This window comes from Danio rerio, chromosome 24 (genome assembly GCF_052040795.2).
Source record: "Danio rerio strain M-AB ecotype USA chromosome 24, GRCz13ab, whole genome shotgun sequence".
Taxonomy (NCBI): Eukaryota; Metazoa; Chordata; class Actinopteri; order Cypriniformes; family Danionidae; genus Danio; species Danio rerio.
In genome coordinates, this window is record NC_141044.1 from 24,418,255 (window position 1) to 24,434,319 (window position 16,065).

General features: G+C 34.9%; 2 protein-coding genes across 20 annotated transcripts in view; both read right to left on the reverse strand.

Moving 5' to 3' along the window:
• The window catches only part of vipr1b (vasoactive intestinal peptide receptor 1b), a 738,286-nt gene that overhangs the window by 661,746 nt on the left and 60,475 nt on the right, over window positions 1–16,065 (reverse strand). The gene's annotated exons all lie outside the window — the stretch shown is intronic.
• Window positions 1–16,065, reverse strand: part of atp8a2 (ATPase phospholipid transporting 8A2) — a 143,935-nt gene that overhangs the window by 29,801 nt on the left and 98,069 nt on the right. For all 15 annotated transcript variants that reach the window (XR_015524922.1, XR_015524924.1, XR_015524923.1 and 12 more), the window contains 6 exons: window positions 11,856–12,039; window positions 11,511–11,621; window positions 5,802–5,876; window positions 3,975–4,097; window positions 3,413–3,491; window positions 3,277–3,338 (listed from right to left, as the gene is read on the reverse strand). Coding sequence is in view for 10 of the 15 variants with exons in the window: in XM_087309497.1 (XP_087165623.1) it covers window positions 3,277–3,338; window positions 3,413–3,491; window positions 3,975–4,097; window positions 5,802–5,876; window positions 11,511–11,621; window positions 11,856–12,039 (634 nt within the window). In the remaining 5 variants the exon portion in view is untranslated. The remainder of the gene's footprint in view (window positions 1–3,276; window positions 3,339–3,412; window positions 3,492–3,974; window positions 4,098–5,801; window positions 5,877–11,510; window positions 11,622–11,855; window positions 12,040–16,065) is intronic.

Here is a 16,065-nt window from a genome sequence, read left to right on the forward strand (position 1 = left end):
GAGGGCACGTATTCACAACAAACAAAGGCTTAGTTTGATGACACCGTGGCTGGGTGTGGAATCATGGGATTTGTAGTCTTCATTAGATCCTACAGGATGTCTGCAGAAATCATGTTCATGGATGAGTCAAGTGGTGTTTTTTAACCACATTTCTGGAGAATCACCAGCTCTGCACATATTCCATGTCTCCTTAACCAAACACACCTGATTCAGGTCACCAGCTTATTAGCAGAGACTGAAAGACATGAAATGCGTCTGACAGACAAAGGAGACATCCAAAACTTGCAGTGTTGGTGGTCCTCCAGGAATGAGGTTGAGAAACACTAACCTAAAGTGTTCAAAACTTATCATATGAAACAAAGAAAGACTGAAAGCTGTCAAACCATAAAAGAGTGCTAAAGTAATTGCTGATGAGGGATGTGGCACTAAATCAGCTTTTATTACATCACAATCCATCCATGCAAACTAACAAAACACACAACATATTGAAATGTGTTTGGTGTTTTAGTTTTATAATAAACGGATGGAACTCAAGGGAGTGTGACATCATTATCATGGCATCACAGGACATGGCCCGTGTTACTAGTTAAAATTGTTTATTTTAATTTGAACATTTTTTGAAAAATTTGGAATTATGAAAGTACATACTACATAGGTCAGCAAATAAATACGTAACACTGTTCTAGTGGTTTTTGATATATTAATTGCAAAAATCTTACATATTTTTCCCATAGAGGGGACCCATTAGGCAATTTTTACAAGATCTCTGATGTCCCCACACTCTCAGAAATAAAGGTCACTGGGGCAGTACCTTTTCAATAGGTAGAAATTTGTACCTGAAGTGTTCATAATAGTACCTCAAAGGTACTTTTTAGGTATATGCCCCATTGAGGTACCAATGTGAATTCTTTGGGTACAAATATGTATCTTTTGACAAAGTACTGCCCCAGTGACAGCTCCTGTACCTTTATTTTTGAGAGTGTAAAGTTTCATCTCAAAATACTACACAAATAATGATTTATAACTCTTTGAAACTGCCCCTTTTTGGATTCAATCCTAATTAATTTTCATGATCTGGTGTGGCTTAGAAAATGATTTACTTGCTTTTCAACAATTTTTAAAACACAGTAGGGAACATCTCAAATTTACTATCGAGCACAATTCCTCACAAGTGAGTTTTTTGGACTTGCTTATAATAAAAGATTATATTAAATTGATTTGTACAGAAAGCCCACCGATAAAAATACAATGTTACATGGTCATAGTTTCCATATTAATAATTTAAAGAAAAGCTTGCCAATCAGTTTAAGATACATACTGAAACAGATGATAAAAAACGTAAGGAATTATGTCAATGGATTTATGGTAGAGGTTACTCTACAAAATGGATTAAAGAAGCTGCGGCTTGTTTTGAATATCTGGATCAAAAAGAATCCTTGATTTGAAAATCACCAAAACCATCAAATACACAAACTTTTATACTTGTAAAAAATACATACTTGTATTATTTATTATTTGACTTTAAGTAATGAGTTTGCAAATATAGTACGAAGACATTGGCATATTTTAAATTCAGATCCTGCTATGAGACACTGCTGTGAAGATCCTCCACGAATTGTTTTTAAACAAGCCCCTTACTCTGATAATCCTTTCTTGATCCCTGAAGGTAATTATAGATGTTGTCAATGCACGCAGTGTAACTTCACAACTGAATGTCAGTTTTTTTGTCATGCCCATTCAGGTAAGCAGTTGACGATTAAAGGTCTGATTTCTTGCTATACAAAAAAATGTAATCTATATGATTAAATGTCCCTGTGGTTTAGCTTTGATCAGTAAAACAAGACTGAAAACAGAAGTAATATACGATTAAATGATCAACAAAATCCTATTTCTGTTCTTTTTTTTTGCATTAAAACAATCTTTCGACATTACGATATATTGGCATTGAACAAGTGAAGGTTCTGAGAAGGGGCGGGGATATTGAGAGACTTTTATTGCAGATGGAAGCGTTTTACATTTACACATTGAATACCTCTGGGAGAGTTTAAATTTGGATTTTGATTTGAAATTTTTCTTGTAATTGTATGTATTTACATCATATTGTCATACGTATACCGTTCTTTTTTCCCCTGACCAGTTGGTTGATTGAGGTGATGATTGTTTGTAGGTGTGATGCATTACATAAACACATCACATACTTCATCTCGGAGGGAGTTTAAATTTAGATTTTGATTTGAAATATTTTTTTGTAATTGTACGTATGTATCTCATATTGTCATATGTATTCTGTTGTGTATGTGTGTGTGTTTCTTGTTTTTTTCCCCTTGTGCTTGGTGGTTGATTGGTGTGATTACTGTTTGCAGGTGTGATTGACTATTCCTTGAGTTCTCCTGTTGTCTTGTTTAATCAATAAAAAACATTTTGAGAGCTAAAGTGGCAGTGTGCCGATTATCTTTTGACCTTTTCCACTGTGTTTGTTTTGATCGAGCCCCTGCCTTAGAGAATCCCAGATGTGTGGACATTTCTGTTTTTTGTTTACTTCAATCGTAATTGTGCCATTTTTGTGACTGTCGCTTTAAATTCAAATGAGATTGTGCTCTTTTCAAGTATGGGTGGAGCTACAAAGTGTCAGCATAGTGGCAGATTCAAAAACAAGACTAGCATCCTATGCTAATTAGGGAGAGATCATCACTAATGGGTGGGACTTTTCCTCTCTGATGACAAGTTTAAATAGAGAATGTCAATCAAAGTGTTTCTGCAGACTGTTTTAATGAAATGTGATTATATAAAATACAATTAATCAATTGGTACTATTAGAAGTTGATTATATTCACAGACCTTTACCATAAAACTGTGTTTAAACCCTTTATAAAAGTGATTTTTGCATAATAGGTTCCCTTTACATGGACAGTTCTCTACCAAAGAACTATCACCGTTTAGTTGAATCACAAAATAATATGTTATTTTACTTTATAAAATGATATTTTGCTATAAAATGTTTCTTTTTTGGGCCGTAAACTACCCACAGAAACCAACCGTAAGCTGCCCTTTCCATTCAGAAGTTTCCTGAGAGAGTTCATGTCGTTTTTTTTTTTTTTTTTTGCTTTTGGTTGTGGGCTCATTTCACAAGGCCTTTTTTTCACGAATAACCAGCGAAAAGAGACATTAACAAGTTTACAGTGTCAACACTGGCGGCCGGCGAACTAGCAGGGAAATGATGTGTGACCTCTCACTGGCAGGAGCTACAGCCCAATAAATGCCATGCTGAAAACTCACCGTGTAGACGATGTTCCCCACAAACAGGTAGTCCACACTGTTGCCGTTGTCGAAAGGAGTGTCTGAAGAAACAAAAAAGGGCCGATGAAAGATAAACACTCCAACCCGAGTGGTCTACATGTGTGTGAGTGCTTACCGTGCTCCAAGGCTTTAAGTGGAAACCAGAAGAGAATAATGGAGTGAATGAGAGCATTTATACAGTGACCCCAAAAGACCTGGAAAAAGAGACAGCGGGAATGAAAGCGAGAGGAAGGGAGGGACAGAAAGCAGAGTCAGTCAAGACAAACTAATGCCAAGATACACACACACAGCCCACACAAACAGTTTCTCTGCAGTTGCACAGCTAGCGCAACGTCCCCCAGATCACCCCTAAAACACACAAACACACACACACAAACACCGATCCGTGGCTGAAAATGAATGACTGTCTTATTTCAGCTTTATGAATCTCATTATGATCCCGATGGCAGCAGAGCTTCTTTTCTTGCACTCCTGTTTATCTGCTATAAGTCACGAGTCAAACAACACACAAACCACATCAGACTGTGATAATCAATTATAATGCAGGATGTAGACAAGAATGGTGATGGTAATAACAGTCTGACGCTCGCTGCAGACAGATTTATAAGTCTCGGGGTGTTTATCGTGTCAGAATGAGTCATTAGTGATTGGGATTGTGCATTTGTGTGTGGTACCACCTTGGTGTTAAAACCTTCTGCGTTTTGCGTGATGCGGTAGAGCTGAGGGAAACGTATCATGTTCTGTTGGCTGCACGGCCGGTCAAAGATCCCGAGTGTGAAAGGAGGGAGAGCGGTGAAGATCTGAAACACACAGGAACATTTATGAAGGTGTGGTAAAAGTGTCAATATTGTGCATGTTGAGATCAAAATAAATAGCACACAAAACATTAAAAAATATATATAGTCATTTATAAAACATTGAATTAATTGATATATATTATATAGTTTTATTATATGGTATAATTTATTATATAAGTTTAATATACACTCTCCGGCCACTTTATTAGGTACACTTGTCTAACTGCTTGTTAACACAAATTTCTAATCAGCCAATGCCATGGCGGCAACTCAACGCATGTAGAAATGGTCAAGATGATCTGCTGCAGTTCAACCGAGCATCAGCATGGAGAAGAAAGGTGATTTAAGTGAATGTGGCATGGTTTTTGATGTCAGATGGGCTGTTCTAAGTATTTTAGGAACTGCTGATCTACTGGGATTTTCACGCACAACCATCTCTAGGGTTTACAGAAAATGGTCAGAAAAAGAGAACATGTCCAGTGAGCTCAGTTCTGAGGGCGCAAATGCAGTAGAGCATCTCTGAATGCACAACACATTAAACCTTGAGGTTGGTGGGCTACAGCAAAGACCACACCAGGTGCCACTCCTGTCAGCTAAGGACTGAGGCTACACTTCGCACAGGCTCACCAAAATTGGACAATAGAAGATTAGAATAACATTGTCTGTTCTGATGAGTCTTGATTTCTGCTGGGGCATTCGGATGGTAGGGACAAACAACTTGTCATCAACAACTTGAAAGCATGGATCCATCCTGCCTTATATCAACGGTTCAGGCTGCTGATGGTGGTGTAATGGTGTAATTGTCTTGGCACACTTTGGGCCCATTACCAGTTGAGCATCGTGTCTATGCCACAGCCTACTTGAGTATTATTGCTGACCATGTCCACCCCTTTATGACCAGAGTGTACCCTCTTTTGATGTCTACTTCCAGCAGAAATATGCACCATGTCATAAAGCGCAAATAATTGGTTTCTGATCAATTGGAAAACCAATTGGTTTCTTGGTTTCTTGATCAAGACAATGAGTTCACTGTACTCAAATGGCCTCCACAGTCACCAGAAGTCAATCCAATAGAGCACTTTTGGGATGTGGTGAAACGAGAGATTCACTTTAAGGATGTGCAGTTGACAAATCTGCAGCAAGTGCGTGATGCTATCATGTCAATATGGACCAAAATCTCTAAGGAATATTTCCAGTATTTGTTGAATCTAAAAAGGGGGTCCAACTTAGTACTAGTAAGATGTGCCTACAAAAGTGGCCTGTGAGTGTAAATTCTATATTAATATTAAATTATATATTAGTAATTGTGCCTCAAAAAGCAGAACATACTTTCAAATATATGAAATATATAGTATAAAATCAAATCAAATCATATTTTAAACAACAGAAAACAAAATTTAAATATATTTCTACTTACTCTGAAAATAATTAACATTCATAAAAAGACAAATAGTGCCCATAAAATTAACAAATATTAATTGGACACTATTATCTGTTGACAAACAGAAAAGGCGTAAGTTAAGCTTTACAATAATTTGACCACCTTGCTGCAGTGCATTCTGGGATTGTCCACTCTATCAATGATACATTTAATACAGCCAAAGCCTTGTATAAATAGACAGATTATTAGAAATTCTGAAAGTTTTTACATTTAAGAAATGCTCAACAGAACCATACAGAAAGAAAGCAAGACACACAAACACATACCACATTGTACAGGCCAATGCACCACCGTTCAAACAGGATCTGACCAGAGAAACCGTTTACAAACGCAAACCAAAGCTGAGGAAGAAAGAGACAAGTACATTTGTTAAAACTGCACAAGTGGAGATAAACAATTCTAGATAAACAATGATAACAAGTGCATACACACACACACAAAGATGAGTAATGGGGAAACCCTCCAGCAAAGTGCTTTCGAACAACATCAAACTCAAATCAGAGGTCACACACACACACACACACACACACATGTACACTTGCTGTCCTTCCCCCACCATAAAGATAAAGACAGTCTCTGAACTCTGACCTCTAAAGCTCCTCTTTGCTGCAAGTTAATCCTCCGTAAGACCCCAAAATGCCTCTCTCCCCCAAACACAAGGACAGATGTGCAAGGACAATCACATTCCACAAATACAGAGACATTTAAACATTTAACCTTCGCCCAGATACACCAGTATACACTCAAATAAAAAAAATCACATCACACAGTAGGACACAAACAAGCCACATTTTCATTACCCTTCAAAATGTGCTACTGCTAACTGAACTTTTGAATTGCACATATCACAAAAAATGTATGCACAAATGAGTTGCTTTTCAGGTAAATGTCACATGATAGTGTTTTAAAGAGATTGTTATGCATATATTAGTAGAAACACCCTATCTTGCTACTGATGCAGCAGGCGCAAAAAGAAACCCTACTGAAAATACACCTAATAAAAATGTAAATTTCATAAAAATAACTCCATATTGTAAACATTTTATGCATGTACTGTATATGGTGCTTTTTCCGATGAAATTCACATGATCATTCTTTAAAGAGATTGTTCTACATTTATTTTTAGAAAAGGCTACTGATGCTATTGATGCAGCAGACGCAAACGGAGATCATACTGAAAATACACCTAATAAAAATGTAAACTTTGCTAAAACAACCATATATTGTAAACATTTTATGCATGTAAAAGGTGCTTTTTCCCGATAAAAGACACACAATCATTCTTTAAAGAGAATGTTATACATTTATTTGTAGAAATGACTATGCTATCGATGCAGCGGACGCTAACAGTAGACCCTACTGAAAATACACCTGAATAAAAATTTTAATTTCATAAAAATAACCACAAAAACATTTTATGCGTGTATATGGTGCTTTTTTGGGTAAACGTCACATGATCATTCTTTAAACACACTGTAATGCATTTATTTGTAGAAAAGGCTACTGATGCTATTGGTGCAGCAGGTTTATACAGAGATCATACTGTAAATACACCTAATAAAAATTGACATTTCGCTAAAACAACCCCATATTGTAAATATTTTATGTCATGTATATGGTGCTTTTTCTGATGAAAGTCACATGATCATCCGTTAAAGAGATTGTTCTACATTTATTTTTAGAAAAGGCTATTGATGCTATTGATGCAGCAAGTGCTAGCAGAGATCATACTGAAAATACAGCTAATAAAATGTTCATTTTGCTAAAACAACCCCATATTGTAAATAGTTTATGTGTGTATAAAGTGATTTTTTTCGATAAAAGTCACACGATCATTCTTAAAAGAGATTGTACATTTATTTGTGGAAATGGTTATGCTATCGAGGCAGCAGGCGCTAACAGAAACCCTACTGAAAACACACCAAATGTACATTTCTCTTAAACAACCCCATAATATAAACATTTTATGCATGCATGAGGGGGTGTTTCAGGTAAAAGTCTCGATCATTGTTTAAAGACATTGTTATGTATTTATTTCTAGAAACGGTTTATCTTGCTATTGATGCAGCAGGCGCTACCAAAAATACACCTAAAAAAATTGAAATTTTGTAAAAACCACCCCATATTGTAAACATTTTATGTGAGTAAAAAGTGCCTTTCCAGAAAAAGCCACATGATAATTTTTTAAAGACAATGTTATACATTTATTTGTAGAAACGCCCTATCTTGTTGTTGATGCAGCAGGCGCTAACAGAGACTCTTGAAATTACACCTAATAAAAATGTAACTTTCCTAAAAACATTGTAAACATTTTATGTATGTAAAATGTGCTTTTCCAGGTAAAAGTCACATGATTCCTCTTTAAAGAGGCTGTTTTGCATTTATTTGTAGAAACAGCCTATCTTGCTATTGATACAACAGGTGCTAACAGAGGCACTATTAAAAATACACCAAATGAAAATGTGTGAATTTTGCAAAAACGCCCACATATTGTAAAAATCACGTAATGTAAAAGTCAGATGATGATTCTTTAAAGTAATTGTTTGCATTTATTTGTAAACACCGCCAAACTGCACCCAAAACATAATAATTTGTGGCTATATAGCTGTATTGAGCTTATTCTAAAATGCGGAAGTGCGCCCGTTTTCGCGATTGTCTTAGAACTTCCGTTTCAGACGCCTATGGGAGAAATGACAAGGAATAATAAACGGCAAAAAACGGTCTAACTACTTGCTCTACAAACAAATGTTTGCATGACTATACAGACCAAGTAGAATAATATAACAAGGAAATATCAGTTTGCAACATCAAACAGCGAAACGAGCAGTTTTTAATGTCTAAAAATGAATGGAAGTGAATGAGACCGGAAGTCTCGTGCCAAAAAGATTCAAATGGCAGCGCTCGCTCGTCTGCGGAGAATAAGGTCAATAGCATAAAATAATAAGCAGTACATTTGCTGCAATATTAATAAGCCTACCTGTTGTAGTGATTTTTGAAATTATTAATTGCAAGAGGATAAGTTTTCAAGTTTTGCATTACACAGGTATTTTTTAGTCATTTTCAATAGCTTTTCATTTAGACAATATCCCAAAAGTTTTCCGCAAAATTTTAATGAAAACGCATCTAGAGGTTGAGTCCTCGAGGGACAAGGGGCGCATGTTTGTGCACCTGCTGCCGTTTTAATGTGTGGCACAGCTGACAAATGCTCCACCGGACAGCACGGTGACCCTGTGAGTAAAGCTCACACTCTGTCTAACACACACACTTGGAGAGCTCTCGGATGACAGTGTATCTGGTATGCAGTTTTGAACTGGAAGGACCAGCCACTATAGATAGGGGTCAGCGGCTCTTTGTCTGTGCCTGCGAGTGTGTGTGTGTGTGTGTGAGTGTGTGCGAGATAGAAAGCAGAAACTTAAGGGGGCATCTCATTTATCACTGTCAAACACTTCCATAAACAGCTGCAAGCAGTCGACTTAATGTACGCAAGGGTGTCTGAGTGAAACAAGAGCGAGCAAAAGGAGAGAAAAGAGTGTGTGTGTGTGTGCGTATGTGTGTGTGTATCATGGCTAATTTGATGATTCTTTTTAAAGTGATCTGAACTCATGCCATAGAACTACAACACATTCCAAAGGGAAGAGCTATGTTGTTTAAAGGAAAGAAGTTTGGCCAAAAGTAAATGAAAGGTTTTCTTGCTCTTATGTCTTTCCAAACTTGAATGACTTCCTTCAAAACTGCATAAAAATGTTCAGCCCATATAATTAATATGCAATATATCCTTAATATATATCTTCTCGCTCATTAATTTACCATGACTTTTGACATTTAGTCACTTATTATCAGGATTACTGGATAAGTGGATCCTAAAAATTGTATTAAAAAAACTAAATGGATATTTTTTTAAAGCTGATTACATACATTTCTATAAAAGAAAAATATAAAAAAATGTATTGACAAAAAATAATGACAATTTATTGACAATTATTATATATATTATATATGTATAACTATATACTAATTGGCAAAAGTCTTGTCGCCCATTCAAGTTTTAGGAACAACAAATAATAACTTGACTTCTAGTTGATCATGTGGTATCAGAAGTGTCATATACGAAAGGCAAAGGCTTCTAGATTACTCTTATTTTACCAAAATAAAATATGATTATAAAAATAATCATACCTTGATTTTTAATTATGTAATCAGGACAGTAAGGTCTGACTTAGACATAAGTTTCCTCACTTACGAGAAATAATGTACAGTATAGAATATAAAGTCATGGTGCAGTGATATTGTGTATGACTCCCATGAGCTTGGACAACTGCATCCACACATCTTTGCAATGACTCAAATAACTTATTAATAAAGTCATCTGGACTGGCAAAGAAAGTATTCGAGCAGGACTCCTAGAGTTCATCGAGATTTATTGGATTCATCTTTAATGCCTTCTCCTTCATATTACCCCAGACATTCTGAATAATGTTTGAGTCTGGTGACAGGGCTAGCCAATCCTGGAGCACCTTGACCTTCTTTGCTTTCAGGAACTTTGATGTGCAGGCTGATGTATGAGAAGGAGTGCAATCCTGCTGAAGATTTTGCCCTCTTCTGTGGTTTGTAATGTAATGGGCAGCACAAATCTTCACCTTAGAATTATAAGGTTAGGGTTAGGCTATCTGACATTTTTATCAAAATTGAGTTATTGACATATTCTTATTATATGACAACTTATTTACATATTGGGATGTTTTTTTTTACAAGTTTTTTAAGACTTTTTATTTAAAACCAAATGTCACACACACACTGTTTGCTATGAAATGCAAAAACTTCAAAGCTCAATATCTCAAAATCATTCAGAACACAGATAGAACCTTATAAATCCAAGGTGACAAAATGTCTTGATACCTCAGGCTGTTGATGTTGATATCCACTTTGAAGATCTCTCACACGCCCCCCACCCTAAATAGAAACCCAAACCATGATTTTTTCTTAAACAAACTTGACTGATTTCTGTGAGAATCTTGGGTCCATGTGGGTTCCAATACGTCTTTTGTAGTATTTGTAATGATTGTGATGCAGCTCAACAGATGATTTCTCTGAAAAATCTACCTTCTGCCACTTTCCCTAATGATCAACTAGACATCTAGTTATTATTTGAAGCTCTTACAACTGGGCTCGATGACAAGACATTTGTCAGGTAGTGTATGCTGACCTAATAGATTTATTATATTATATTATATTATATTATATTATATTATATTATATTATATTATATTATATTATATTATTATATTATATTATATTATATTATATTATATTATATTATATTATATTATATTATTATATTATATTATATTATTATATTATATTATATTATATTATTATATTATATTATATTATATTATATTATTATATTATATTATATTATTATATTATATTATATTATATTATATTATATTATATTATATTATATTATATTATATTATTATATTATATTATATTATTATATTATATTATATTATATTATATTATATTATATTATTATATTATATTATATTATATTATATTATTATATTATATTATATTATATTATATTATATTATATTATATTATATTATATTATTATATTATATTATATTATATTATATTATATTATATTATATTATATTATATTATATTATATTATTATATTATATTATATTATATTATATTATATTACATTATATTATATTATACTATATTATATTATCACCACATCTTCATTCACAACATTTGAATAATTCTGTATTTCATAAAAAAATTCCTTAAAGAAAAGAACCCACAGTATAAACAACAGCAGTGTGAATAAATCTGCCTTACACTTTCTTTTGTGTTTCAAAGAGGAAAACAAACATACAGGTTGAGAACATGATGACAGAACATTCATTTCTGAGTGATCCACACTTGAACAGTCTCACACACTTGATTGCGATTAATGTACTCACCTCTATAATGTAAAGGACCACGTTCTTATAGAAACAGTACAGGATACATTTAGTGACGCGGTTGTAACTCCAAGCCCCATGAACCAGTAAAAGCTTCTCCAGGTATGAGAACTAAAGACAGAAAGAGGTTAAAAGAAGAATGAGTTGCCCGCAGGAACACATGTGAACCATTAACAGCAGAAGCAGCTACCCGGATACAACAGCGCTGTGGGCTGAAGACTGCTGTGTGTTTTGTGTTGTGGTAGTGTAATTATGTTTTTAAAGATGAGATGTGTGTGACCAAGCACAGAATAATGAAATACATCAGTATGTGTGTGTGTGTGTGTGTGTTTATGCGTGTTAGACCTGAGCTATGGAGTAGTCAGATGAGTTGGTGGCCTGCATTCCTTCATTCCCACTGATGCCCACTCCCACGTGTGCTGTTTGTATCATGCCCACATCGTTGGCTCCATCTCCGATAGCCAGCGTTATGGCCTTTACATGCTTTTTCACCATGTCCACAATCTCCGACTTCTGTAATGGTGAAACTCTGGAAGAAAAATATGAAAAAAAGCTTTATGGTTAATAGAATTAGATTCAGTATGGGGGTGTGTGAGAGATCTGCAGAGTGGATGGCAACATCAACAGCCTGAGGTATCAAGAAATTTTGCTGCCTATTACATTACAAAGCACACATGAAGCCAAATTCTTCAGGAGGTGCTTAAGGATTGGCCAGCTCAGTCACCAGATATGAACATTTTTGAGTATGTCTAGGGTAGGAGCGTCTTAACTGACGGTGTCCTACTGAGTTTACCTCCAACTTGCTTCAACACACCTGCCAGGAAGCTTTTAGTATATCTAGTAAGACCATAATTAGCTGGTGCAGGTGTGTTTGATTAGGGTTGGAGCTAAACTCTCCAGGACAATGGCCCTACAGGACCGAGTGTGGACACCCCTGGTCTAGGGTGAGATAAAGGAGGATGTATTAAAGATGAATCTAAATTCATTCATTCATTCATTTTCTTGTCGGCTTAGTCCCTTTATTAATCCGGGGTCGCCACAGCGTAATGAACCGCCAACTTATCCAGCAAGTTTTTACGCAGCGGATGCCCTTCCAGCCACAACCCATTGATAAACTCTGGTTTATTAAAGTGATGATGTCATTGGACAGCTACAGAGAAGTGTTGCATTTTATTCTAAATACGTCCAAGTTTTAATTACTTAGAAGAGTTTATATTAGATAAAATGAAGGAGAAAAAAAAACTGTTCTCTAAAACACACCACTGCATTATATTCAATCATTTAGGTCACAAATCAGACATGCGCAAAGAATCATGGGAGCTAAAACACTTCAGTCTATGAAACACTTGAGTCTTAAGGGTGCTTTGGAACTCTATTCAGTATCTAATGTGAAATCCTTCATTAATGTTATATGGTGTTTGTCCAAATGACCTTACACTTGACACATGAAAACCAATGAAGTTAAATCTCAAACAAAGATAAAACATGAGTTTTTTTTTTTTTTGTGTCATATTTAATTTATGTGTGCTGAAGTGAATAAAAAGCAAAAGATTTATTACTAAGTTAGTACTTTTTGGTATCTTTTTAGTTTGCTAGCTCGGAATATATACACATTTTTAAGAATTATACTTTCTTGCTAGATCAAATATAAAAGATCCTGTAACTAAACACTGTGGAACCAAAAAAAAACTTTTTAGATGACGGTAAATTACTGTAAATCATGATCATTTATTGAAAATTAGAGTAGTAGTTTTTTTAAACTACAGCATGGATTTTATCTTTATTGCCATGGACTACAAACCACTATCATCCTTGTGCACCCTAAATGGTAAAAAGCATTTATAATTTCATGTACAAAGACCCAATTTAGTGTGTTTTTTTTATTAAAATATTGTTACATTATGAAGAATTCAACTAAGGATCTGAGAATTCTTGTAGCAAACGTATGTATGTGTTGTTTCTAGAGCAACCATTCATTTGCGTTGTGTTTAATTTTAATTCATCTGATTATCTATTTAATTATTTTTGTAATCATATGATCATTAATCATTTGTATAATTATCATTATACCATTTTATTGATCATTAGTTGTTGATTTGATTATTATTAGTCATTATATTATGTTTTTATATTTTATTATTACTATTTTCATATAATACTGCTTCATTATTATTTCACTTTTCCATATTGTTATAATCGTATGACTGTGTGGATTCAAGCAACACTTGTTTTCATGAGTAAGAGATAGGAGAATGTGAGAATTTCAAGGTGTGTATTGTCTCTAACAATGTGGTAAAGCAGTAATTTTCCATTGCTGTTGCTTGTGGTATAATAACACCTGTTGGATTTATCATGGTCAGATGAAACTTTGAGCATTGAATCATATGCAACTAAGATTATTCAATAAACTCTGCTCTTTCTTTTGCATTGTGACTTCGTCTCCTGCTTCTGCTTCTCTCTAGCTTTCTCATTCAACTCCTTTGTTGATAGGAGACTGTTATTCAGTTGTAATTCTGGTTAACAAGTTTGGGCTCCGCTGGCTTGTTGTCTGGATACCCAGAGAGACATTTTCTGACAGGATCTGGCATTTATCTAGTGTAATGTGTGAAATCTTACAATTATTACATTTGTTCTAGATTTTATGGTACTGTATTTCTTAAGTTATTTGCATATTTACTTATTTTACGCACATTTCTATTAATTTTCATACAATCTTATTTAAATACTGTATATAATCATTTGAATATAATAACTTGTTTTGTATCCCTTATTTTATGATTATTCCAATGATTTACATTTTTAAATATTGTTTTTTCTTTATCCTAAAAAATATAAGAATTTTTAAAAATCAAATATTCACAAAACTACACTGTACAGTGCTTCTGTACTTTTACAAAACCTTCCAAACGGAAGATGTTGGATGTAATTCGGATTTCCACTTAATTTTCGATTAATTTTCATTGACACAGATGAGATTTAATACATTTTCCAGCTGTTTCCTACCAAAATGAGAAACACTTCAACCCAACTCCTCAACCAAAAGGACAGTGTAACATTAGAAGAGCTTCAAAACAAAGTTCAAATCTTAGACGAACTATCTCCTTAATAGCATGAGCATGGTATAGTCATAAAAACAAAAAAATCGAAAAGACAAATCCTGCCCAAAGCACTTTTTCTTGTCAACATGCTGATCGATTCCACCCCTTTTTCCACCATAACTCTATACCTCACACAATCACAGCGAGCCGGAGGGAGATGAAAGGCGGACTAATGTTCTTCATGGTGGAATTGAGCAGAAAATAAGAAGGTTAAAGCAGCTCTTTAAACAAACAGAGTGTGAACTCAGGAAACCGTGCGTGGAGTGTGTGCGCACATACACACCAATGAAAAACTCACTCTGACACACACATCCGTGCTCCTCTCTGCTGGTTGTCTGTGGATTCAGGACAGTTTTTGGGGGGTTTGGTTCAGTCGGTTTGTAGGGCCTTGGAGACCACAGTCCGGATATGGGCTTCATGCTACAGCAAGTCAATTAAACTCCCTCTCACAGATGGAAAACCCACTTTATAATGGCATCAGAACTGTCTGAAACTCATTTATATTCAGATTATGTTCAGATAAACATTTACAGTGCTTCACATTGTGTTGTGAATGACTGCATTGTCTACCTGTGTGTGCGTGTGTGTGTAATGACAGTAAGTGAGTCATTAGTTTGACATTTGCACAGAGCTCGCTATATTACATTACCTCCGCTCAGACGCTCTGTTCTGAGAGCCAAGCGCTTATTTTCATCAGTTTTTTTAGTCACCCAGGGCAAGATGCAACCTTTTGCTTGAAGACGCACAGTAAAATCTCAATTTCGAGAAATGCAGGTGTTTTTTTTTCAGTTTGGGCAAACAGACACACAGCTGTTCAGTGCTAATGCCATAATGAATACCCATAATAAATAAAAAAGCCTGTGGAAGATCTTGTTTAATATCTTAAATGTTTCTTCTAGACGACAGTGAGATTATAAGGTAGAGAATATGGAGACTTGTGTTTTGTGAACTCATTATTTTTTTCTCGGATATAAAGGCCTTGTAATCTTACATAAGTCTCCAATGGAGATTTAAAAAACTACATTCACAGTTAATTTTCAGTTTGAACTCAAACAGTTCTTCTAAAATAACCTGAGTTACACCATCTGGGTAAATGCTTTACTTTATTTGCTTTAAATTTGTAAAAAAATAAAAATAAAAATGTAAAAAGTAAATTAAAATAATAATGGAGATTTTTTTTTCCAGATGGGTTGTGGCTGGGAGGGCTCTATTTTGATGGTCCATGCGCAAAGCGCAAAACGCAAACACTTTCAGGGCGTGTCAGAATGCATTTTTACTAATTTAAGGACAGAAAAATCCGCTTTGCGCCGTGGTGCATGATCTAAAAGGGTTTACACAGAGCATCTACAGCGCGAGAATGACAGATAAATGATCTACTTTCGCTCTCGTGGATAGGGAACCCTTTATGCACAGACCTTAATTAGTCTATAAATAATTAATTTTGTTAGTTAAGTGCA